The 26,054-nt window shown below is 47.2% G+C and overlaps 1 protein-coding gene across 8 annotated transcripts in view; it reads left to right on the forward strand.

The window, feature by feature from the left end:
- Positions 1 to 26,054, forward strand: part of STX8 (syntaxin 8) — a 246,294-nt gene that overhangs the window by 51,927 nt on the left and 168,313 nt on the right. For all 8 annotated transcript variants that reach the window (XR_005528320.1, XR_005528321.1, XR_005528319.1 and 5 more), the window contains one exon: positions 6,411 to 6,503. Coding sequence is in view for 3 of the 8 variants with exons in the window: in XM_039231574.1 (XP_039087505.1) it covers positions 6,411 to 6,503 (93 nt within the window). In the remaining 5 variants the exon portion in view is untranslated. The remainder of the gene's footprint in view (positions 1 to 6,410; positions 6,504 to 26,054) is intronic.

The following is a 26,054-nucleotide window of genomic DNA, read 5'->3' on the forward strand; positions in this document are numbered from 1 at the left end:
AAATTCGAAGGTAAGTGTCCATAAACAACGTCTTATGGGATCACCACCATGTTCATTTATTTGCGTATCATCTGTGGATGCTTTCCTGCTACAGCAGCAGAGCTGGATTCACCGGAGACCATATGCCCCACAGCCCCACATATTGACTGTCTGGCCTTTTATAGAAGACATCTGTGGATGCCAGGATAGAGGCAACCTAGCCCGGCACTGCGGAGCTGAAAGTGTTCTGAGGACTCTGACGCCCTGTAAATCAGGAAGCCACCTGGTTGGTGGGAATAGGACCCGTGTCCAACCCAATTTGAGCTCAGAGGATCATCTCACCCTTTCAGGTGGTTCTTTCCCCGGCCTTGGTTAGTCTCCTTATGCGCGTGTCCTGGTCAACGCTCAGCTGATGCCTGGAGGTGGACCCTGTGCAAACCTCCAACGATTCTGTTTGTGCTGCCCTCTCCCCACCGTGCTGTGCCCTGCGCACTCTCCCCACCTTGACCTAGTTGGATGCCTCTCAATGGACAGACGTGCCGGGCCCCATCTGTGTCCCCTGTCCCCATGCTGGGTGATATCTGGGGCAGACCTGGACCTCATCTCATTTGCTTCCCATCCCTCAGGGATCACTGTCCTTCATTTCCTGACGGCCGCATGTCTCCTGAAACTCATTTTGTGTATTCTGCCCGTGGTTTTGTGTTTGGTTTTTTGTTTTCTTCCCCCTGCCCCTCCTCCCGTTGTTTGAGGCCAGAAGTGAATCAAGTCCCTGTCAGCCCCTCTTGGCCAGAGGTCCCCTTCCATCTTGAACTCCGTCTCCACACTGAATTCATCTAGAATGGATACTCTGAGCCTCCCTGAGAGCTTTAATTCCCCGTACTTCACCCACTATCATGCTTGGAAGCAAAATGAACGGTGCAGAGCGGTGTGGCTTTATGCAGAGCAGGGCCATTCGTTTGTAGTGCTTTCTCCTTCGGGATTCACGGTTCCTGAAAGGGGTGTCTTGCTCCCCAATAGTAACGAGTTTTCCGGCATTGTTGCTTCTTTGCCGAGAAGAGCTGCATCCAGCCAGGAGAAGTGTCCCCTGTCCCCAGGACGGTGCTGCGTGCAGAGATGGAGGGAGGTTGGGTGGGTGAGGGTGCTGCCCGCAGGTGTTTGTGTTGGGTGCCCGAAGCAGAGAACCTCCTCACTGCAATGCCCGCCCTTTGGAAGCCCGCCGGCCTTTGGGGTGTTGGGGGGTAGGGACGGGGCGGGCAGAGGAAGGAGTCGGGGAGATTTCTCCCACCCTCACCTCGGGGTTTGGAAATGCTGTCTCCCTCTTTGCCTCCCTTGCAGGCAGTTTTACAAGGAGAGGCACAAAGACTGAAAGCGATCTTTACATAAAACCCTGCTTAGCCTTTTCTCCGCCCGAAGAAGCTTGGGGATGCGCTGAGGTTGCCATGGTTTTGCTTCCTTGCCAGGCCCTGCACCAGATAGAAATAAGGGACCACGAAGGGTCATTTCTAACTTCCGCCCGTGGAATCCGTTAGCCTTTCTGTACTTTTGTCGACCCTTAGAAACTCTTTGAAACTCATCGCACAGTCACAGTTCATCGGTAGAACTGAGACTCGGGCCATGAATACTTTCCTTTCCTAACCTAGAGGCCAGGCCTCCCTATAGCCAGTGAGCCGGTGTGGCTTCTGTGCTGCATAAGCAGTAATTTCAGGCACAGACAGATGGAAGACTGAAGATGGGTGAGGTGCTGTCACCGGATCACCTCGGTCTGTTAAAAGTCTCACATTTGACGCGAGGAGGTGCTCTCCCTGGGTAAGGGGAGGTAAGGGACAGACGGGGATGGTGGATACGCTGGATAAAGTTAATTGCTACACTGGGAAAACTCCCAGAGCCAAGTCCTAAGAGTAGATGTCTGTTTGTTTGTTTTAAGTTTGTTTATTTATGTATTTATTTACTATTTTTTATGTTTTTGAGAGAGAGAGACAGAGACAGAGAGTGAGCGTGAGCAGGGGAGGGGCAGAGAGAGAGGGAGACACAGAATCCAAAGCAGGCTCCAGGCTCTGAGCTGTCAGCACAGAGCCCGACGCGGGGCTCGAACGCACTAACCACGAGATCATGACCTGAGCCGAAGTCGGATGCTTAACCGACTGAGCCACCCAGGCACCCCATCACCTGGATTATTTTTGTTTTTGTTTTTGTTTTTGTTTTTTTTAAATGTTTTTTATTTATTTCTAGGAGAGAGAGAGAGAAAGAGACAGCGTGAGCAGGGGAGGGTCAGAGAGAGAGGGAGACACAGAATCTGAAACAGGCTCCAGGCTCAGAGCTGGCAGTCAGCAAAGAGCCCGAAGAGGGGCTCGAACCCACGAACCGCGAGATCATGACCTAAGCGAAAGTCGGACGCTTAACCGACTAAGCCACCCAGGCGCCCCTGGATTATTTTTGAAGCAAATTCTAAACATCATATCATTTCCAACAGTGGATATTGTGGAATATATCTTTAAAGTATGTTTGCAAAAGACAAGGACCGGTTTTTTAAGAATGTAAGTGCATTGCCATTATCAGCCTTAATAAGTTAATAGTAATTCCTTAATATAATCAAATATCCAATGTTCCGATCTCCCAGATGGTTTTTTTGTTGTTGTTGTTTTTTGTTTTTTTGTTTTTCTTAGGTCGTTCGAGTCAGGATCTGAATATATGTATGGACATTACAACTAATTGATATGTTCCTTCAGTTTCTTTAATAATCAATACTTTTGCCAGCTCTCACTTTCCCCCTGTGCAGTTTCTCTGTTGAAGAAGTAGGGTCATTCGCCCTGGACTTTCCCACTCTCTAGACCTGCTATTTGTAATTCCATATATTGTTTAACATCCCCGTCTGCCCCACATATTTTCCGTAAATTAGTAGTTAGGTTCAGTGGGCTTGATCAGAATCGAGATTATTGTTTTTGGCAAAAATACATTATGTTGACTGTCCCTCTCTGCTCTGCAGACACCAGATAACCCTCCCATAATTACAAGATGTTCAGTTAGAGGATGTTTTTTCAGAATGTCTAAGGATAGGAAGCATCCAAACACCTAATTATTCCAGAGGGGTTTTCAAAAACAATGATTGTATTAGTTTTCTGTGGCCGCTGCAATGAATTTGTACAGACTTAGTGACTCAGTGTACCAATTTGTCATCTTACGGTTCTGTAGGTCAGGAGTTCAGGACAGATCTTCCTGGGCCAAGAGCAAGGCATGGGCAGGGCTGGTTCCTTTCTGGAGGCTCCAGGGGAGAATTCATTCCCTGAGCTTTTCTGGCTTCTAGAGCCCTCACATGTCCCTCACTCATAGTCCCATTCCTCCGTGTCCAGAGCCAGCACTTTGCAACCCTCCGACCCTTCTTCATAGCTCCCTCTGAGCACAGCTGGGAAAGATTCTCTGTTTTTAAGGACTCACGATTACATTGAGCCCACCTGGATCACCCAGAACATTCTCCCATCTCAGATTCCTTAGCCTTAATCACATTGGCAGGGTTACTTTGGCCATGTAAGGTCACATATTCTCGGGTTCCAGAGATTGGGATGATGACATATTCTGGGGGCCATTTTTATGTGTAGCACGGTGCTCCTCCGTTTTTAAAAATTAACACCACTGTAATACTGACAGATGATTGATAGAACATGGCATGTTGCATATGATATCATGGTGACTTGGGCTATGTGATGGGGGGCAGATTATGGTAATGAGCTATGAGCATGACATTAGCGTAGTTTTGCATGGCTTTGCATCATTGCGTGGGTCTCGACTTTATGAAATGAGCAGCTGGCGGCATTTTATCTTGGCTCATCGTCTCTCAGGTGACTGTACCATGTCCCCTTAGAAGTGCTGCGGTAAGCCTGGAGACGCTCAGGTCATCAGGCCCATAGATACACACACAGCCATCTCCATTGCTTGGACCTTCTGTGTCTTTGGATTATGGACAGCACTTTCACATGGGGAGGAGGTGCTAAATTCTTGCAGAAATGGTCTGAGTGGTGCAGAATTTTTCACCCTTGTTCTGTTTTGCATTAGCGAGATAACCTTTCGGCAGTTAAGGTCGGACTGTGGGTCAAGGTTGAAAGAGAAGAGGGAGGTATCAGCATTTTCATTCACAATCTGTGTCTTACAAGATAAAGAGACTTGGGGACTTTAATGATTCTTTTCCTAATTGAGGCCATGGAGGAATCTCCTTTCCTCTTTTTAAATTGTTTTCCCTTTGAATCCAGGTTGACCCTTGACCCTTGGTCCTTCATATAGATTATTCTTGGGACGCATTTAGAATCTTACCATAACGTAGGTCATCCTGTAGCAGCACCAGGCCGATGATAGATTTATCTTGGAGTCCATCCAAAAGGTTGTTACCGAAGACCGAAAGGGCCTCATTATAAAGTGATTTTTGCTATAAAATGGTCCCTTGGAACAGTCCCTAGAGATGGCAGGTCATTTGTGTAGTTAAAAATGTACATAGTGTCAAAAAATGTTACTAAGGGGTCCTTACCTCACACCATTAGTTTAAATAAATTCCAGATGAATTAACAAGTTAAGTGTCATGGCTTAATTCCATGAAACGACTAGGGAAAAAATAAGCAAACGTCCATGTGATCTTGGGTGAGAAAAGACCTTTGTGATTCCTGCTTTTCCAGATCACGCCTCTGTGGGAAGCAGTCGTTGAAAAATCCTCATCCGCAAGTCAAGCGGCCCAGGGCCTGTTGCCTTCATCTGGCGTACCGCTGGGGTAGAGAGAGCCATTAGACACAGCCCCAGAACGTTCTTCCCAAGGCACCCTCAAGCAAAGCGAAAAAGCTCAGCGAGATCGCTGGTTAAAAAACAAAGAAACAACGTTGCATTTTAAAGACAATTCCTAGAGTAATTTGAATTCTTTTATCTTTACATTTTCAGAATCTAGAAAAGTAATACATCTTCATGTTTAAAAACAAAACTGCTATATTACTCCACGCCGTTTAGCCTCCTGACATAGCATGAACTTCTTTTAACACCAACATGTCCATGTACAATGTCATGTGTAGTAGCTATTCGTGTTTTACTTGGGAATATACTGTATGTTTTTAAACAAATCCCTGTGTCTGGGCATTCAATAGTTTCCAGTGTTTCGCTATTATAAACGTAGCAGTCTGGATCCAATCACGGAAAAGAAACCTGAACGGGGAAAACTGAATATTTTTATTACCCATAGCAGGGGATCAGAGTAACGAGGGATTGGCCAGCAAGTAGTAAGGAGACAGAAATAGCAGGTGTAAGGTGCGATCACGAACTCGGACTGAGATCGAGTGTCCTAAGAAACACCCCACACCCCCAGGACTGAAGTGGGGGGGGGGTTGCTGTGGCACTGAGCGGGTGGAACTTGCTGGAAATCTGCCCTCCGGGGCGCCAGGGAACACTCTTCTTCTGCAGTGTCTCCGCAGTCCTGTCTGGTGACAGAGCAGCAAAGGAAGGAGTATTTAAAGGCTCCAGATGTATTTTCACTGAACAGTCAAAAAAGGCTGAAGTCAGGGCTCAGAGGCAATAAAATGGATACCCAGCACGGGAAATGTGTCCAGGCATATCTTCGTACATACTTCACTGCATGTTCTCTGAATGTTTTCTCACATTCCTGCACATGGAATTGATAGATGAAAAGACAGGCCCAGTGTGTTCTACAGAAAGGTATGTCACCTGTACTCCCGTGATAGAACGGAGGAGCTTCTCCATCACACACTAGGTAACCCTGGGCACTAGATGGCTTTAAATCCTTACAAATCTGGTAATCAAAAAAAAAAAAAATCTCATCTTTAAAAAAAAAGAGTAGTGATGTCAGAGCTTTTATTTATTTTTCCTCTTTTATTCTTTTGTGAATTTCATGTCTATATCCTTTGCCCATTTACAAAACTGGAAAATTGTCTTACTGAGCTGTGAATGTTCCTTATGCCTCAGAAAGTTTAAACACTGATGTAGTCAAAGCTTACATTATTTCATTTGTAATCTTAAAATTTAATTTATCTGAAAATCGTTTTATGGGTACCTAGGTGGCTCAGGTGGTTAAGTGTTCAACTTTGGCTCAGGTCATGGTCTCATGGTTCGTGAGTTCGAGCCCGGCGTCGGGCTCTGTGCTGACAGCTTGGAGCCTGGAGCTGCTTCCGATTCTGTGTCCCCTCTCTCTGCCCCTCCCCTGTTCGCATCTGTCTCTCTCTCTCTCAAAAAGAAATAAGTGTTAAAAATTTTAAAATAAAAAAACAAATCATTTTAGCTTAAGGTATGAGGTAGATATCTAATAATTTATTTTCTTTATTTTGTCTTAATATACTGTTTTTCTTTCGTATATTGCTTTTACCATATATTGAATTGCATTACATGCCTGGGTATGGACTTCAAATTGTTTGCCTTTGGTTTTTAGAGGCCTGCTTTACTTTTTCTTTCAGAACAGGACGCAGGCCTCGATGCCCTGTCCTCTATCATAAGCCGCCAGAAACAGATGGGGAAGGAGATTGGGAATGAACTGGATGAACAAAATGGTAAGAACACATCTGGCGTCGACTGCGTTTGCCCTGTAGTGTAAATATTAAAGGCTTGAATGTTTGTTAAGTGATTTTAATACTGCAAAACTCGTAGAGTCATTTGGTGTCGACGGATTATTGCGGTTGGACGCAGTTGAGGGCGGTTTGTGGCAGAGTCAGATTGTGGTTAACTACACAAAGAGATTTGATAAGAAATTTCCGGTCCTTTGTCACTGCTTTAAAAAATACTTTGTTTTCCGAGCCACGTAAAGCTCCCAGGAACTTCTCCTTCATGTGGTGACATGTGGAGATGACTCAGAGCATTGGGCATGATGGGAGGCATCCCTCGGGCCGCGGGGACCCGCGTTGACCACATCCCCGGTAGAGCTGGCCCCTCTCATCATCACCAGGGTGCGGGGCAGAGAAGTGCTCCAAGTTCAGGACTTGGTGTGATCTGGTTGGAGCAAGATTGATTCGCACACCACAGCAGCCGGAGGGGGAGAAACCAAGCTTTGTTGGGGGCCTACCTGCAAAGCTCCTTTGCCAGAGGCCTGCGGCAGGAGGGGCGGGGCCTGGCGGAGGGGCGGGGCGGGGAAGGGGCGGAGGCAGGTGACTGGGGACATCTGTACCCTGGTGGACAGTCGGGGGAGGCCGGGAGGGCCACTGGTTTGTGAGTGGAGACCCTGAGTCCAGTCAGGACATGTCCAGTTAGAGATGTCAGTGAGCCATCCGGGTTGAAGTGTTGAGTAGGCGCTCGGTGGTTTGGTACTGGGGCTCAGGGACAGCACAGGACCACAGAGAAGGGATGTCAGAAGCTTCTGCGTGGAGGTGACGTGTGAGCGCATAGGAACAGTGGGGCGTCCGTGCAGCCGGCATTCAGCAAGAGCCCCTCCTGTGCGTGAAGCACATTCACCGTCATTGCATTGAATGCATACGCAGCATCGCAAAGGCAGCATTAGCCCTGTTTGCTAGAGCTCAGAGCGGCTGACGGGGCTCCCAACGCCACGTCACTGGTAAGTGACAGCCCTGAAATTCCAGCACAGGTATCTGATGCTTGTGACTGCTTTTTCTGCTACCCTCCCCTTCCTCTCTGAGGAAGACCGTGCAGGGAGAGAAGGGTGGAAGGTTCTGAGGTTTTAGCTTTGGTGATGGTGCCATGGAAGCTGGTGACGGCCTGGCTTTCAAGAAAATGACCGTGGACGCTTGAGCACGGCAGCCTGGGAATGGACGAAATCTCGCCCAGAAGTAAGGGCTGCACCAGTCAGACCCATGCAAGCAAACTCTTTTCTCGATGGCCACGAAGATGGAGTTAATTTCTTCCCACAGGGCTATTACATTGATCGTAACTAAATACAGTCCATCTGTTTCTCATGTGTGTAAGTAAGTAGCTTGCTAAAGCAAATGGACAAACCCTCTACGTTTATAACCCCAGCATGTGATAGTTCAAACACACGGGCTGCCTGGTGGCTCAGTTGGTTGCATCTGACTCTTGATCTCCGCTCAGGTCATGATTTCCCAGTTCATGGGTTCAAGCCCTGAGTCAGGCTCTGTGCTGACAGCTCAGAGCCTGGAGCCTGCTTCGGATTCTGTGTCTCCCTCTCTGTTTACCCATCCTCTGCTTGTGCTTGGTCTCTCAAAAATAAACATAAGATAAATTTTAAAAAACAGCAAAAAAAAAAAAAAAAAAAGGAAAGAGAAAAAAATTTTAGAATAGTTCAGACCCAGAAGAGAAGACTTTGGAGTCCTTTTCCTGATGGTGCTACCATGAATATGCTCATTTATATATTTGCATATAATTCAGTTATTGGCCGGTTCCTTCCTCAAAAGAGCACGTTAGTAAGACAACAAGCTCTAGAGAAAACCCGCTTATCACAGCTGTATTTACTCCTTATCTAAAGGAAGCAGGGCCTGTTGAGTGGGTCAGACGAGAAGGAATCTAGCCACCAAAATGGCGGTGGGCCCATGCTGGGATGTGCCTCAGTTAGCCACTGTGCAGCCATCTCTAGGCTGCGACCTGGTGATGGTTTTCTTGGGGGGGGGGGGAGGTATGTGACTTGCTGACCTCCCAGGCGCCATCACCGGGCGCCTTTACAGCACATCCTTGTCTTCCCCGCAGTCCCTCGGCCCTCATGCTTTGCTGCCTGTCACAATCACCTGGGGAGCCGTTAAGCCCCCCTTGACCCTCCAAAGTCCAGGCCACACCAGTGTTAGTTTTCTTTGTTGCTGTAACAAATGACCATAGACTTAGTGGCTTAGAAGCCACACACACCTGCCATCTTAACAGTCCTGGGGGTCAGAAGTATGGCCCGCGTCTCCCTGGGCTGAAAAGGCCAGGTATCCACAGGGCTGCGTTCCTTTTTGGAGGCCCCAAGGGTGACTCGCTTTCCTTGCCTTTTCCGGCTTCTAGAGGCTTCCTCCATTCCTTGGCTCGTGGCTCCTCCGTTTTCAAAGTTGACAATAGTGGATTGGGTCCTTCTAACATCACATCACCCTGACCTCTAACTTCTGTCTCCTCCTGCCTTTAAGGACCTTTGTGATTCCTTGTGGGCCACCGGGTAATCTGGGATAACTTCCCCCATTTTAAGGGCAGTTGATTAGCAACCTTATTGCCCTCTTGGCCATGCATGGTAACCTACTGGTAGGTTCTGGGGACTGAATAGTAGACACTTTCCAGGGCCCATTCTTCTGCTCAGCACAGTACTTTACACCAGTTAGCCCTGACTCTCCGGGGGTGCGGCCCAAGCATCAGCGTCTTTAAGGCCCCCAGACAGTTTCAGTGTCCTGCAAAGTGTGAGAACCAGCGCCCCCGTCGAATGTCCTGAGAGAGCGGATTCAGCACTTCCCCTTCGTGTTGTGTCTCCTGTGCTCACGTTGCAACACTGCTGCTATGCTGGTGGTTTTCCCGTGTGCACAGTCGCCCCTCAGAAATAGGGCAGCGGCAGACATTTGCCTTCCTGGGAACTGAGAGTCTCTCTGGGGATAAAAAAATTAGATCCCTGCCAAGACTACAATCAGCCTTTCTTTCCTTTGTCAGAATCAGAAAGGCCATCATATCTGTAGGTACTGAGAACGGGGTGGCAGCCCCTTCTGGATTTTTATTGTGATCCGAGTGTGTAATGAGGTCTCGGGACCCTGGAGCAGTATTCAACTTTTGTTGTAAGTACCTCTGTTTTACTGACCTGCTGAATTAGTCTTTGGGGTTTTCCTTAGATGAGAAAGACAATAGGCTGAGATAACGGTCAGCCGGGCCATTTTGGAATCAACTGTCAAGACCTTCCTAACAAAATACGTTGTGCTTAGGACATAACCCGCTGAGCCGACAGGCTGAATTATCATCAGTTTAGGAATTCAGGTTCTAGTCTTCTCACATAGAGTTAAAAAGGGCCAGACCAATACCAGTAACTGTCCTGTTTGTGTGCCAGTGACCAAACCTAATGAGGAAAAGGATTAGCAGTTAAGTGAAAGTCCCAGTATGGGGGGTGGGAGAACCTAACAGCACCCCAGATGTTGGGGTGGGGAGCAGATAAAGGTAGGGGTGGCAGGAAAGCAGTGTGGGGACCCAAGCCAATGAGATCACTTAGGGAACCACAGAGTCTAGTGCCCTTCAGTTCAAGCTGAAATGTACGGATGGCTGGCCACAAAGGGCTCATTTCCGACTACCCAGAGTCTTTTCCAGAAAAGGAGTCATGGCACTGGCTTACCAAACACCTCCTCAAAGTTCATGCTCAAGAGGACCGGGCCTTTTGAAAAGCGCACTAACACAAGACAGTGAACGAAATCGACTTGATTAATGTAGGTGTTTCTGAGGTCTAATTTTGCCACTGGCCAAACCTGAAAGTCTGTACCAAGAAGAACCAAGGAGGCAGGGTTCTGGTGGCAGAAGGGGCACCAGAAGTGCACCTTTCCACCAATTCCCGCCAGTGCGTGCCAGTCCTCATCATTCTCTCTGAAGTTCAGCTATCCCACAGTTGGCCCCATCCTTCTGATGCTTCTCTGAACACCTCCCTGCTTTCTGAAGGAAACCAAAGTGACAGAGGAGGGCACATGCCTTCACAGTGTCAATACTGAGGTTGAGGAGATCAGTGTGTCCTTTCAAAGAGCTAGACTAATAATACAACTAATGTCATTGAAGGACACACAAAGGTGGGAATGGCCACTGTGAAGGTCCTTATGGGCCCCCAGGTGAATTTTCGTGTTGTGAGTCTAGGAGGGTAATGTGGTAGGCTGAATAGTAGCCCCCCAAACTAGGCACTTCCTGATCCCTGGAACCAGGCACCTTATATAGCAGAAGGGGCTTTGCTGATTTGTTAAGGAATTAAGGATATTGAGGCAGGAATATCATCTTGGATTATGTAGTTGGGTCCTAAATGGGATCACAAGGGTCCTTTATAAAAGGGAGGCAGAGAGATGAGAAAGAAGAAGGCAAGGTAGTGACTGAAAAAATGCTATTCTGCTGGCTTTGAAGATGGCGGAAAGGGATATAAGCCAAGGGATACAGGAAGCTTAGCTCTAAAAGGCCAGGAAATGAGTTGAGGCCCTACAGCCCCTGGAGGGACACCATAACTTCAGTCCAGTGAAACTGACTTTGGACTTCTGACCTCCAGGACTGTAAAGGAATGAGTGGGTGGTGGAGGGTTCCTTTTCTGGATCTTAGATCACATTTTATTCAAGAACATGCAGAGAAGTCTGTTGACTGCTGGAAAACGTGGTGCATACTGTTGGGGAGGAAGAATTTTCCTCTGTCCTTCAAGATCCTTCCACCTGGACTGGAAATCAAATTGACACGAGACGGTTTTACAGGAGAAAATCAAATTTAGTTTCGTACACACAGGGAATCCACATGGACAGGAAATTCGAATGTATGTTGTTTTAAGCCCCTAAGTTTGTGATACTTTGTTAGCGCAGCAACAGGTGGCTAATATAAGTAATAATGTTGGTTTTTATTTAATCAGTAGTCAGTGAATTCGGGTTAACCACCATTATGTTAGAAGTGCATTTTGAGCCTTCCAGGTGTTTGTAACTCCTCTTCTTGAAGAAATTCTTCACAGCAGGCTTTATGGAAGGAAGTTTGTATTGCCAGTACCCCAGGCAGTCTCTACCCGAAGCCTCTCAAACTGTTTATTTAGCACTTTGGTAATAGAACTTAGTTCTGTATTAATGAAATGTGCAGACAATTGGGCGATGGAATTTTTGGTGGAGTATTCAGAGTGAGGATTTCCCAAAGTGTGTTATTAGGCAAGGTGGTTCTAGAAAATATGTCGAGAAACACTTTACCTCTTAATAGTTGCATAGTCCAACGTGTGACAGACATAAAAATGACTAACATTCGAAACCTGTGATTTCACAGCAATATAAAATTTCCTTATTCAATTAAACTGTATAGGCAGAAAAAGACGCATAGTATGTACCATAAGAAGCATAATATTTGTGTAATAATATATTATTATAAAAGCATAATAGTCGATATGAAGGAAAACACTGAGCATGTATGGTGCAGATGAAATACAAACATGGCAAAGAATTCTAAAGGTGGTGCTTGAAGAGCTGACGTTTGGGAAACGCTGCTGTAAGAGGACTTGCTTTGTTCCATGGTTACAGAGTACTTAACCTGGTTTTCGGCCTCCACCTAGTACAGCACTCTGTGATTTAGGAAGCGCCCCCTCTCCACTCGGCCCTCCTGGCGAGCAGTGGGGTTTGGGAGACCAGCTGGAACGATGCTTCCTCCCCTGCGTGAGCTTGTAGCCCTGGAAGGCGGTGGCTGTGGTAGGAGGGATATTGTCTGGTGCTTCTCCCCTTCCTGCTTCGAGGGGAGCAAGACAGGCAGAAACCACCTTTTTTTTTTTTCAGGGAAATAAAAATGATTTTTTTAAACATTTATTTGTTTTTGAGAGAGAGAGACAGAGCACGAGCAGGGGAGGGGCCGAGAGAGAGGGAGACACAGAATCTGAAGCAGGCTCCAGGCTCTGAGCTGTCCGCACAGAGCCCACGCAGGGCTTGAACCCATGAACTGTGAGATCGTGACCTGAGCTGAGGTCGGACGCTTAGCCAACGGAGCCATCCAGCCTCCCCTTTTCAGGGAAATATAAAATGGCCCAAGGTGCGGGGCGTTCCTGGCACTGCTTGGCATGTGAGCAGTGGGACATGGGATCCACCGCCCAGAGCCGTGTCCCAGGAGAGGCCGGCACAGACTTTGCGCACATTTCCCCGTGGCATCAGGCACTTCGCCGGTCAAGCGGGCTTTTGTGAACTGACGCGGGATTACCACACCCCTCCTCCCCCCCCCGCGCCCCCTTATCAGGAATACAGACAAGTCAATGTCAGGTGCGGGAGCTGTTACGTGGCTGTGCCAATCTGGATTCAAGTTCCCTTTCCCCAGGATCTCATCCCGCGCACTTGGGCAACTGCTAGGATTAGTGCGGTTACTTAGCAGGGCTCTAACACCGCCACGTCCTTCATAAAGAAACCTGTGGGGGCGCCCGGGTGGCTCAGTCGGTGCAGCATCCAACTTCGGCTCAGGTCATGATCTCACGATTCTGGAGTTTGAGCCCCGTGTCGGGCTCTGTGCTGACAGCTCAGAGCCTGGAGCCTGCTTCGGATCCTGTGTCTCCCTCTCTCTCTCTGCCCCTCCCTGGTTCCTGCTCTATCTCTCAAAAAATGAATAAATGTTAAAAAAAGAAAGGAAAAGAAACTTGTGAGTTACTTCATCTGGAAGATTCTGAGGGTGGGAAGGAGATGAGGTCCTCCCTCCCCCAGCCCGCAGCCACCCGCCATCTTCCTGTCATTGGAAGACCTGCATTCAGGCATCTCTGACCTGTGGGCATCTCTTCTTTCCTCGGAGGTCTCTGGTGGGGGAGGGGTAGTGGTTGCAGATCCCCTAGGGGTGCACAGTCCCCAGCAGCAACTCATTTTCTTCTGCCCACATTTGTACATGTTTGCGTGCTTCAGATGAAATAAACTGTCTTTATCCCTGATAAGAAAAGGCCTCATCAAGGCTAGCAAGGTCTTTGCCCTGAATCCAGATTAACGTTTTTCCTTCCCTAGTACATTCTCTGTTCGTTCAGCAGACGGTGAGGGCCATTTGTGCGCCGAGCTCTGTGCTGCAGTGCACGCCTCTGGCTGTGGCTGCAGACGTGGCCTCTGCCCTAAGTGAGCTTCTGCTCTAGTCGGGAGGCCGTAATTAGATCATCACACAGATCCCCAGCTCGGGACCCGGGGGCCCCTGGGACAGGGACCAGGAGAGCCTGCCCTACCTGGAGACTCAGGAAAGCCTTCCCTGCGGAAGTGATCACTGAACTGAGGTTTAAAGGGAAAAACATTTCAAACAGAGGGAACAGCAGATGCAAAGCCCCTGATGCGGAGAGGAGCACAGCACAGTTGAGGAACGTGCGAGAAGACCAGCAACCCTAGAGTCCAGAGAGCCCCGGGGAAGATGAGAAGGGAGAGGAGGCGGAGGGGACGCGGGGGTCGTGTAGGGGTGACCTTCGACCTCTCCTGGGCAGTGCCCTGACCATCCATCAGGTTAATGCTCTCCGTTATGGGGAGTCACCCAACTTCCCCCCTAATCCTGTCATTTTGTCTGTTTAATTTGCTCAGAATAAGGGAGACGGGCCTATAAGTCTAAGTTCGTGCCTTTTGCATTGTTCCAGAGTAGTGAGCGCATCTAGACAGAGAGTACTCAGCGCTCTGGGGGAGAAGAAATAAACATATCGCAGCGCGGCATTTGTTTATTTTTCCAAACATGGGCCTTTATGTCGTGAAAAACAGCAATGGCACCGAGAAAAGATTCCCTCCCCCCCTTTCTTAACTGCACTTGCTGTCCGACTGGGGAGACAGACATTGACCAAGTACTCCCCCCCCGTCAGGGCCCTGTCTCTGATGGTGCTAGGGGCTGTCTAGGAAGAGGCCAGCCGCTGTGGCAGGAATGACATGGAGCCCCACGGCCAGATGGTGGCTGAGGTCTCAGGGTGGGCCGGACATGGCCGGTGGACGGTGCGTGGGCAGTCACTGCAGCCAGGGAGCAGCCGGACGCCCCACGGGCAGTCCTGGAGTCCAGAGAAAACCTTGGAGGTCAGAGAGGGCTTTCTGTGGCTGGGAGAGAGTGAGTAACGTAGGTGCGTGGCCCGGACGGAGTTGTGCCAGGATGCGGAGCCCGGGCCGGGAGTCCTTCACGGCGTGCACACACCTAGTGAGCCCTGAAAGTGACAGAGAATTTCTATTTTCCTGCGAGGGCATCTGGTTTCTTCTAGCCACAGTCAACAGCCCTTGTCAGGAGACGGTGATGCTAACAGCAGTTTCGAACAGGACTGCGGCTCCAGACTAATTTATACTCTTTCTTCTTTGGAAATCTCCTAAAAGCGTGTACATCCCCTGCAACTAGCAGTTCTGCAGCCCCAGGTACCGCCGTTCAGTGCTTTTGTTACCATCGAGTCCATTCGATTTTATAATTGGCGTCAGTTTCTCTTTTTAACTCCTTGTTTCTAAATTTCTGTCTGATGTTTTTAAACCATCTTTTTTTCATGTGCTCCACATGACCCTGAAGGGAACGTGCCGTCCCCAGGCGGCGGAGGCAGGGCTTCAGGAACGGTGGTGAGAGCAGCCTTGAGCCTCCTCTGCCCTGCCTCGACGCACCTTCCCACCTGTCTGCTTCCTCTCTCAGGGTCTGCCAGAGGCGCGGAAAGCCCGCTTCAGTGTTTGTGAATTTAGCAGTTTTTCCTTGGGGTTGGGTTGATGGTTTTTAAAAATTTTTTAATGTTTATTTATTTATTTTGCGAGGGAGAGAGAGACAGAGAGATAGAATCCCAAGCAGGCTCCACGATGTCAGTGCAGACACGGGGCTTGATCTCACAGAGTGTGAGATGGTGACCTGAGCTGAAATCAAGAGTCAGATACTTAACTGACTGAGCCACCCAGGCACCCTGGGTCGATTCTTTACCTTATGCATTTCAAGGAGAGGCTTGAAATAAGCACGTATATATACAGGGCTATTTTATTTTATTTTGGTAGTTGTCTCTATTTTATCATTATGGAAATATCTGCCTTTATCTCTGATGCATTTGTCCTTTAGTTATTGATATCACTACCTAGGCTTTCTTTCAGTTATGGCGACATTAGTATAGTGATTGTCAAACTTTGTGGTCCAGGATCTCTTTGTATTTTTTTTTTCTTTTGTAATTTATTGTCAAGTTGGTTTCCATACAACACCCAGTGCTCATCCCCACAAGTGCCCTTCTCCGTGCCCATCACTCCCCTTCCCCTCCCCCCCACCCCCATCAGCCCTCACTTTGTTCTCGGCATTAAGAGTCTCTCATGGTTGGCCTCCCTCCCTCTCCTCCACTATTTTTCCCCTTCCCTTCCCTTATGGTTCTCTGTTAAGTTTCTCCTGTTCCACATATGAGTGGAAACATATGGTATCTATCTTTCTCTGCCTGACTTATTTCGCTCAGCATAACACCCTCAAGTTCCATCCACGTTGCTACAAATGGCCAGATTTCATTCTTTCTCATTGCCATGTAGTATTCCATTATATAGATAAACCACATCTTCTTGATCCATTCATCAGTTAATGGACACTTAGGCTCTTTCCATGACTTGGCTATTGTTGAGAGTGCTGCTGTGAACATTGGGGTCCATGTGCCCCTATGCATCAGCACTCCTGTATCCCTTGGGTAAATTCCTAGCAGTGCTATTGCTGGGAAAGACCCCTTTGTGTTCTGAAAAATTATTGACAGTTCCTGAGAGCTTTTGTTTATGTGGATTATCTCCCTCAATACTAACTGCATTTGAAATGAAAAGGAGACATTTAAAAAAACATTGATTAATTCTTTTAAAAACAATAACATGTTAACATAATAAACATAATTTTTATGAACAATAACCTCCCGAACATAAGCAGCCTCAACTAGCAAATGCTTCTTATATTTTTTATCTTTCAGTGCCTATCTATTCTAGATCATTGGTGGGCATCGTTCCTTAAGATCCCTAGCTGATGGAATAGCGACATTTCAAACCTTTTGGGACAGCGTGTTGGAGATAGAACTCTTGAGAGATTTGTTCCTACAACTAAATGCTGTGGCCCAGAAGTGACTGGTCAACTTCTTTTTTTATTATTATTATTTTTAATGTTTATTTATTTTTCAGAGAGAGAAAAAAAAAAGAGAGAGAGAGCGAGAGAGAGAGAGAGCATGAGCAGGGGAGAGGCAGAGAGAGAGAGAGAGAGGGAGACACAGAATCCGAAGCAGGCTCCAGGCTCTGAGCTGTCAGCACAGAGCCTGACATGGGGCTCGAACTCACGAACCATGAGATCATGACCTGAGCCGAAGTCAGACTCTTAACTGACTGAGCCGCCCAGGGAGCCCCTTGCCTGGTCAACTCCTTTCCCAGCTCGTTGGTCAGAGCTAATCACGTGCCCCTACCCAGCTGCCAGGAAGTGTAATCCTACCAATATGTCTGGTTGAGTGGTGGGTGGGGGGTGTTGGTGCAGAAAGTACTGGTTAAATGGCACAAATGAGTATCACGGGGATAGTAGTTAGCAGTTAAGAGCCAGACCGCCTCTGAGACTTGTTAGCTCTGTGACCCTGAGCAAGTTACTTACTCCTCTCCTGACCTCATCTCTAGTATGGGGATTTTAGTGCCTATTTTATAGTATTGTTGGGAAGCTCCTAGAAGAGTGCCTCACACATTGTAAATGCTGTAGAAGTGTTTTCCGTCGGTCACTATTTCATTCACGGTACAGACTTCCGGGTCAAAGTGGCAGGCTGTGCTGATGGGGGAGCCCTCTCACTTCCTCCTCCAAACACATGGAAATGTTAGATGAAACATTTTCTTAACATTGGTGTATAATTCTTAGCTGACCTTGAAAGCAAGAAAGGCAGTTCCCTGGGTGTGAGAAATGAAGGCACCCACCTACCCCAGCGGTGAGAGGAATGGATGTCCCGTGAGCCTCAGAGATGGCTGAACTGGATCTGTCCCTTGAGGACCGGCATGTAAGCACCCATGCGGGTGGGAACCGAGGCTCTGGGCCCTGTGTCTTGTGAGGACTGCAAGTGGGCCCTCCTCGTAAAGCCAGGAGCTGGGAAATGACACTTTTATGGGAAAGCCAGTGCCCCCACCTCCCAGCCAAGAACGAGGTGCTCAGTTAGGCCACCCACCTTGGGCCACAGCCACCCTTATGTTTTTAACATGCATACCTAAGTTTACATTTTTCTAAGAAAGTCTAAAGCAAATAAATATCTCGGAATAAATCAAGTTGAGAATGCTTAAACTTTCCTTCAAACTCCTCATCTTTCATGCTGTTTTCAACCGAAGCCTATACCCCCAACCTTCTTTTTTTCCTACAGTCAGTATTTTATTCAGATTTGCCAGCATATTTTACTGCTTTCTGTTATAATTGTTGTAGCCATTCCGTTACTCGGCTCTTCTGGCTGACTTTTTTTTGTTTGTTTTTAATTTTTGAGAAGTAGACTTTTGAAACACCCAGTAATGCCCACCATTGCTTTCTTCCACAGAAGTGTGTTTTTAAGGTTGCAAAATAGTATTAGTGAGAACTTAAAAAAATGTTTCCTTTTGCTCCCGCATTAATTCTGTTTCCTCTGAGTGAGTTTTGGTTTATTGATCTTGGTCTTTGGCCTTCATGCTGTCACGGGCTGAATGGCATCCCCTCAGCATTCCTATGTTGAAGTCCTCACTCCCGGAGCCTGAGAATATGACTGTAATCGGAACTCGGGTCTTTGAAGAGGTGTTTAAGCCGAAATGAGGTTGTTAGGGTGGGTCCTCATCCCCTGTGATTGACATTCTATGATAAGAGGAAATGAGGACACAGACACACACAGGGGAGGGAAGAGCACGTGAAGACGCAGGGAGAAGGTGGTCACTTGCAAGCTAAGGAGAGAGGCATCAGAAGAAATCAACCCTGCCAGCACCTTGACCTCGTACAGAACTGTGAGAAACCATGTCTCTGCAGTTTAAGATGCCCGGTCTTGGCGTGGCATCTGGTAACGCCAGCAAACCCACACCCATCACATGGAATTCCTTATTGACGTCATCTTTCTGAATTAGGGACCATGTCAATGAGTATGGGTAGCCAACATAGGCTTTCTTTGTACTTCGGTGGGTTTATTTACCAAAAAACCACTTTTGTTGAATGGGAAGATTGGCCATGCACTGTGCTTAAATGGGCAGGGTATACCAGTAGGCCGGTTTGCCTTGAGGGTATATGGTCAGACAGAAAAGAACAAGGACCCTTCGCTGTATGCCTTTATCCCCACATTACCAAGATGAGGAGAACCCTAACCTTGGGTGGGGGGACATCTTTTATGTATTTCATTTCTTTCTTCCTCTCTGTGTCTTCTAGAGGGTCTTTGACTCATTCAGTAGCCCGGACACCAACACCATGGCAGCCCCAGGCAATCCTTCCTCTCTAGAGAGAGCCATTCTGGGAGCTCCCGTGGGGGCCCAGTACCGCAAACTGTAGTTTACACAGCACAAGCCCTAGAGCCAGCTGGCTCAGCTATTTTGTAGACAGTTCTCCACTCAGATGCCCCAATTCCTGACTGACAGTCACTTCTTTGTAAGCCGTTCTTTGGCTCCCAATAGCCATTGACACCCCCCAAGCTTGGAGTCTTTCCAGGTTCTGTCTGGAAGAAAGAACTCCTATCAGGAAGATGATGTATTTCAGGTTGCTTTCTACCCCCCACCCCCGGTTTTGGCTGATTTGTCAATACTGCCCCAACTATATTCTTTTTAGAAGAAAGCCTTTAAAATGACTTATTCACCGATAGCCCTCTGTGTTTTCAGTGCCACCATGGATTTATTCTTTCAAAAAATATTTTTACTGGCCTTTCATTGTGCTCTTGGGAAGAAAGGGGGCAGCATGTATGTTTACTCTACTGTCTTGAGCGCAGAGTCTCTCTTTTATATCTTTTTACGAGGTCACACTATCTATAGAAATTGTTCTGCTGAAACAAGTAGTGTTCTGGAAGCTTCCGTTAAACAAGTTTTTAACACGGTCTGTGAAAGTTGTTTCCTAGGGCTACTGTGATTTGAGTGATACCTCCAAGTTACCACTGATGTGTTTAGAGAGAAACTTTCCTAAAGATAAAACAATTAAAGATTAAAGATAAGACAATTAAAGATGGTGATTCTTTCCCATGCACTTATGGTATTAAATACTCGATGAATGCAAAATCACTCCTCTGTCAGAGCATTCGTTACCCATCTCTAGGGAGGGGCTAGTTTATAGTAACGGGGTCTGGAAGGAGGGAGAGAAGGAAAGAGAGAAAGAGAGAGGGACCTAGTGAGAGCAAGTGTGGTGTTCTAACAATAATTGTCTGACCCCAACTGGGTGTCCAGTAATTTAATTCAGTTATGACACTAATTACCTGGAGATAATGTCAAACTCCGTGGGTTTAGGGGCTTAGTCCCACAGCTGGCCTCACCTTGGATACCAGCCTCAAGTCCTGAGCATCCTGAGGTCCTTATGCCCCACTGGCTGCAAACACAGGGTTCCCACGACACTCCTCTGGGATCCAGTAGTTTGATAGAAGCACTCACAGAACTCAGGAAAAATGCTCTACGTAATGATCTCAGTTTTTTTATAAAGGATACGACTCAGGAAGAGGCCCATAGGTCAAGGCCTTGGGGGGGGGGCGTGCCCACAGACCTTTCGTACCTCCTCCGGGCACATCACCCTCCTAGCACATCAGTGTGTTCACCAGCTCCCCAGACCTCATCGCTGGGGAGTTTTTATCAAGGCTGCATTCCATAGGCATGGTTGGTGGAATCTTTGGTCACACGAGGAACCCAGATTCTCTGAATGTGCTGACTCTGCAAAAAAGATACCGGACACACACGTGCGTGGTGTTTGTCAACTAGCTTTAGCTCTGATGATGAGCTGGGTTGGATCCAGTTTGGATCCCGAGCACTTCTTTGCCCACCTGGTCTAGAGCCTCCTTTATCCCTTCCTTCTAGGTCCGTCTCTTGGCCTCTACTCTGGCCGCACAGCCAGTCTGAGAGGCCATCTGATGAGAGAAAGGCAAGGGTTTTCCAAAGGAAAAGCTGTGGAAACAGTTGTCAAGGAAAAGGGCATTTATCTTCAGGCCCTTGGGTAGCTCTCCCCGGGCTCTACCACAGCTCCTACTTGACTTCCAGGAGGGAGGCTGTGAGGCCAACCAGAGCAGCTCTACTGGAGAATGGATGACCGACGGGGCGCCTGGGGGCCTCAGTCGGTTAAGTGTCCAACCTCGGCTCAAGTCATGATCTCGCAGTTCGTGGGTTCGGGCCCCGCGTCGGGCTCTGTGCTGACAGCTCAGAGCCTGGAGCTGCTTCAGATTCTGTGTCTCCTTCCCTCTCTGCCCCTCCCCTGATCACACTGTGTGTGTCTCTCTCTCAGAAATAAATAAAACGTTAAAAAAATAAAAAAAAAAAAAAAAAGAGAATGGATGACCGAAAGGAAGCCAAAGTGAGAGGCCAAAGAGAGGAAAGACCAAAGCAATCGCAGGTGGAAAGAGGCCACACTAGAAGGTCCACATCCTACCACTTGAGCCCAATGATAAGTGTTCTCCTCCTTGACGCCGTTGCAGGAAGAGGAAATCTGGGGTGCTCCTTGGAGGCTGCGTTGGGGTCCCTAGGACCACTCTGGCGTCAGTGATTTGCCAGAAGGACTCCCAGGACTCAGCAGATACATGCCTGCTTACTAAGATGTGCTTATAACCCTCAGGTCTGTTCATGCGGTGCTTCTGCAATTCGTCACAGACGTGGGGGAAGAGGTGAAAACTTGGAGCCATGCAATGGCTGCCTTCTCGGCCAAGGTCAAGCCAGATGACTCTCTGCCTTTTCATTTTCACTCTTAGACAGAGATGACCAGAGCATGGAGACCCCAGCTCTGGGGTCAGGTGGACGGGATTGGAACCCCAACCCTGAGCTCTGTTGGGCCTTAGGCAAGCCACTTAACGCTTCTGAACTTTCTATTTTCTTTAGTTTTCAAAAGAAAAGCAATCTACCAGGATGAGTTGTTTTTTAGGATTTAAGATCCAATCTGTGTGAAATCTCTCTCTGTCTCTGTCTCTGTCTCTCTCTCTCTCTCTCTTTCTCTCACACACACACAGGTACCCTTAACTGTCCAAAAGTAGAGCATTCCTGTGATACCTTTCATAACCCGAAATGGCATACAGCAAAGGAGCACTTAGCATTAATGTACATGAAAACAATGTTGAGCATTCCCAGACCCCAAAAATAACCTCCTTAGGCTTTTCTGATCCCTTAGGACACCTCTTGCTAATGGACGTGCAGAACGAATCCAGATAAAACCCAGATGCTCACAGAGCACGGTTCCTAAGTGTGGCAGTGTAACGCTCAGACTCTGAGTGTCATTCTTTCCTGGAGAGGGAGCCCGATGATGTTTCTCGCCCCTACATCAGGTGCGGGCCGCCTCTGTAATGGCTTGCTGCAAACACGCTGAATGCAGCTTTTGCTTTTTCCTTTTCTTTTTTCTTCTCTCTGTCTCTGTCTCTCTCTTTTTGGTAAATGAGGAAAATACTCTTTGGATTTCTTTTGGTTCAGAAACGAGTACTCCTGTAGCCTTTTCGTAAAGGTGGAGGGGCATAATGCGAACTCCTGAGAAAATGGGGGATATACCTATATAATGTCCACATAACACGCACACGTATATTTCCTTTAAGACCAGTGGCTCAGTATTTGCCAATTCAGCGTTCAAGACGACTTTATAAAAACTACCACGAGTAACAAGGATTGACTCTGGTCATACTCGTAGTGATGATCTATTACAATGAAGAAATACAAAGCACAGTCAGAGAAAAAAGGTGCGTGGGGCAGAGTCCAGGGAACACAGGCGTGAGCTCTTCCTGGGCTTCTTCCAGTGAGTTCCCACAGCATGTGCTCGAGCAGGCCCAACAGTGAGTTGTGACAGAATCTCCAAGTATTGGCAATCAGGAAGCTCAGTAGAGACCCAGGGCCCAGCGGCTTTGGAGGGTATTGATCATGAAGGCACTCTCTGCTTGGCGCACTCCCCAGCTTCAGACTCGCAGAAGGAAAGCAAGTGTTCAGAAGCCATACTATTTATACAGTTTAGGAGCAATGATGAGCGCTCTGTATCCATTAACAGCGGGAACGTTCTGAAAATCTAGCTTTCCAAACGCCAGCCAAGAGCCAACTGTGTAAAGTAGACTTTTCTCAGAAAAGCGCATTCGCCTGCTGTGTCAACCCTCTTTTGCAAAGAAGCCTGCACTGAGTCGGATTTGTTGATCGTACTGCTGCGTCTGTGATTGGAGGATTTGTGGAAGAATGAGAGAGGTAGGTGTGAGCTCTTCTGAAAGTAGGGGCACAGGCACAAAGCGCAAGCTACAGAAGACAGGCGTGAGCCCTTCACCGTGTTTTCTGGAATATTGGAAGTCCAGTTCCATCCCTGATGGCCGTGAGCAGAGTCCGGCATCTTTTTGGGGTCTCAGGGAACGTGCCTTCCTAAGTGGAAGTTGTTTAGGGGGAGGTGAAAAGGGTGAAAGAACTTTGGTAACAAGACACAAAGCAGCAGGAAGGAAGTGGTGTGATTAGAAGCCAAGCACCCAGGCAGGGAGAGACAGCGCGAGAAAGGAATGGGAGGGCCGAGCAGGGGTTCTAATGACTTAATAATCCTCAAAGAGGTTGAGCAGGAAGGTAGCGGGGCTTGATCATTTATTTTGGGGCGAGACACGATGTTCTCTTTCCATCTGGCTGGTCCTGCCAGGAGAGAGAAGTTTTTAGAGACTTTAAAGTTGATTTCTATTATTTCTTAAAATTGTTTTAATCATTTTAAGCGGTGGCATAGGAACTGGATCGATACCAAAGATAAAATAGTTCTGCCAACCAGTTTGGTTACTTTGAAATGTGTACACACAGGTTAGTACTAATGAGTTAACAGCTAGTTGTTTAGAGTATTTTTATAACCATCCCTTGAATATATTGAATATATGTACCTACTGAGCATCTGTTGTACCTATGAATAGATGAACGAATCTGTACCTTCGAATAGATGAACTTGAGATCCCCGTGTGTATCTGTGCCCCTTGGGGTCATAATTTGAGGCTCTGTATGTAGAAGGGACCCTTAGGACTCACTCCTAACTCATGCTGGATTTCACGCGTCCCAAGCTTGGCCAGTCGCTAGGGGTGGAGGTGAAGTGAGTATTCACTTACTGTTTCCAGTCAAAGGGCATAACAGTAGCCATTTTTGTTTTGCTTTGTTTAAAAAAAAAAAAATACATGTTTTGGCCAGAAATGGGCAGAGGACCTAGGAAGAGTAAGTCATTGTGTTTTATGGGAGATGCGTTTCATGTGGGCTCATGAGGAGAGCAGGCTCGAAATAGTGGTTTGGGGTATAAAATAATGAGATGATTGTATTTGTTTTTATCTTTCTGTGTACTTGTTTACGTGTAACCTGACTCATAGCGCTGTAGCCAGGCCTCAGATTCCCCTGTGAAGGAAGGGGAAGAGACTGTGTGTGTGTGTGTGTGTGTGTGTGTGTGTGTGTGTGTGTGTGTGTGTTTGTGTGTGTGTGAGAGAGAGAGAGAGAGAGAGAGAGGGAGGGAGAGGGAGAGAAGAGATGGGCAGGTGTGGGCTTATACTTAGATTTGGGATGGAGCATGTCTGATAGTCTAGGGGTTCACAGTATATGAAAGTACCAGGTGGCAATACTACTCTCCCTTCTCGAAGGGCGCTGTGGGCTGACCAGCTTCCTCAACATCCCCACCGAGAATCCCTCTGTGCTCCTTTATCTGATTGAAGTAACGCAAAAGACCAACCCAGGCTGACCACCCAGTCTTTTCGTAGGTTGACTCTTGAAGTGCCACGTAGGTCGCACAGTGGAGGGAGAGTGCCGAGAGGGATAGGGAGATTTTGTTTCCACATCTTTGCTTAACTTGTGACTCTTACCTGGGAAATCAAGTGTCTTTTCTTTTCTTTTTTTTTTTTTCAAGTTTATTTATTTATTTTGAGAGAGAAAGAGAGAGAGCAGGGGAGGGGCAGAGAGTGCGAGAATGAGAGCGAAAGTGAGAGAGAGGGAGAGAGAGAGAATTCCAAGCAGGCTCTGCACTGTCAGCGTGGAGCCTGATGTGGGGCTCAAACTCATGAACCATGAGATCATGACCTGAGCCGAGATTAAGAGCCAGACGCTTAACCATCTGAGCCACCTATGTGCCCCTCAAATGTCTTTTTCTTATCCCTAAAGGCATTGAGCCCCCATGTTGGATTCTCTTGGGAGAAGACTCAGGGAGTTTAATGTATTTCTATTTTTATGTATTTTTTTTCTCGTTCTACTGTTTCTTTTTATTTACAGTTCCTGTGCCAGGGAAATCAATTCCATAACATGAGACATTTCCATGAATTAAAGCATAAATACGCAAACACGATGTACAATCCAGAATGGATGGGCAGCATTCGGGCATGAAACAAGGAAGGTTTGCTCACACACACAGTAGCTTGAGATATCTTGCATCTGGTTGCTCCGATGCCATGTTTTTTTCTAAAGATGGGGGAAAAAATGACTGGTTATCAAGACTGCCATGCTCGTATTAGATACCGGAACACCTGCGCACTGGTGCGTGACCATGCAAACAAAAGCCCTGAGACTGTCTGTTTTTCAAAAAGCCTTCTGTGCATCGAGGCAGCTGTGAAAAGGTTTGCTTTCCAGAGTCAAGCCCAGAATAGGCTCAGGACCAGGTCCTAACTATCTAAGTGTATTGACTGAGAACAGAAAGTGTTCCAAACGTGGCTATTCTGGTTCAGAGTTTTATTTTTTTTTTAAGTATTTACAGAAAGAGCATAAAAGCTTTACTAAATTTAACCTCTGTAAGCTTCCAGTCTTCACTTCCCAAATACTTGATTCATAATTTTGGCCCCCACACACATTTTGCCATTTTAATTGCAAGATTTGTCCATTTTGCCTTCAAAACTGATCATTTTTTAAATTGTAAAAAATGGGGCACCCAAGTGGCTCAGTTGGTTAAACGTCAGACTCTTGATTTCGACTCAGGTCATGATCTCACGGTTTGTGAGATCGAGTCCCACATCAGGCTCTGGGCTTATGGGGCAGGAGGGCTGCTTGGGATTCTCTTTCTCTCCCCCTCTCTCTGCCCCTCCCCTGCACATGCATGTACGCTCATTCTCTTTCTCTCTTTCTCAAAATAAATATTTAAAAAATTGTAAAAAGTGTTCAACATACATAGAAACATACAGCATTTTGAAATTAGTGGAGGTCAGTGTACTTCTACTCTTTGTCATCAGTTTAGCTAAATAACCTGGCACTCTTGCTGAATTAAAATAGGTGATAAGTACATATAAACAAGATTTACCCATTAGGTTTCAGTTGGGTGTAGATTCCAATCCATCCCTGACACATGTCAGTTACTATGTAAAAAAATCAAACGCAACGTCAAATCCAAAGGATTGCATTCAGTTCCCAAATCAGAGAAAAGCGTTCAGTTCCCAAGAAATAGTGATAGCTGGACAGTGTAAAACTTTGTCCAGAGTACATATACCATTAAACAGGGTACTGAGGATTTGCAAGTAACACTTGGAAGTTGCT

The sequence above is a fragment of the Hyaena hyaena genome, unplaced genomic scaffold (genome assembly GCF_003009895.1).
Source record: "Hyaena hyaena isolate Hyena2069 unplaced genomic scaffold, ASM300989v1 scaffold_58, whole genome shotgun sequence".
NCBI lineage: Eukaryota > Metazoa > Chordata > Mammalia > Carnivora > Hyaenidae > Hyaena > Hyaena hyaena.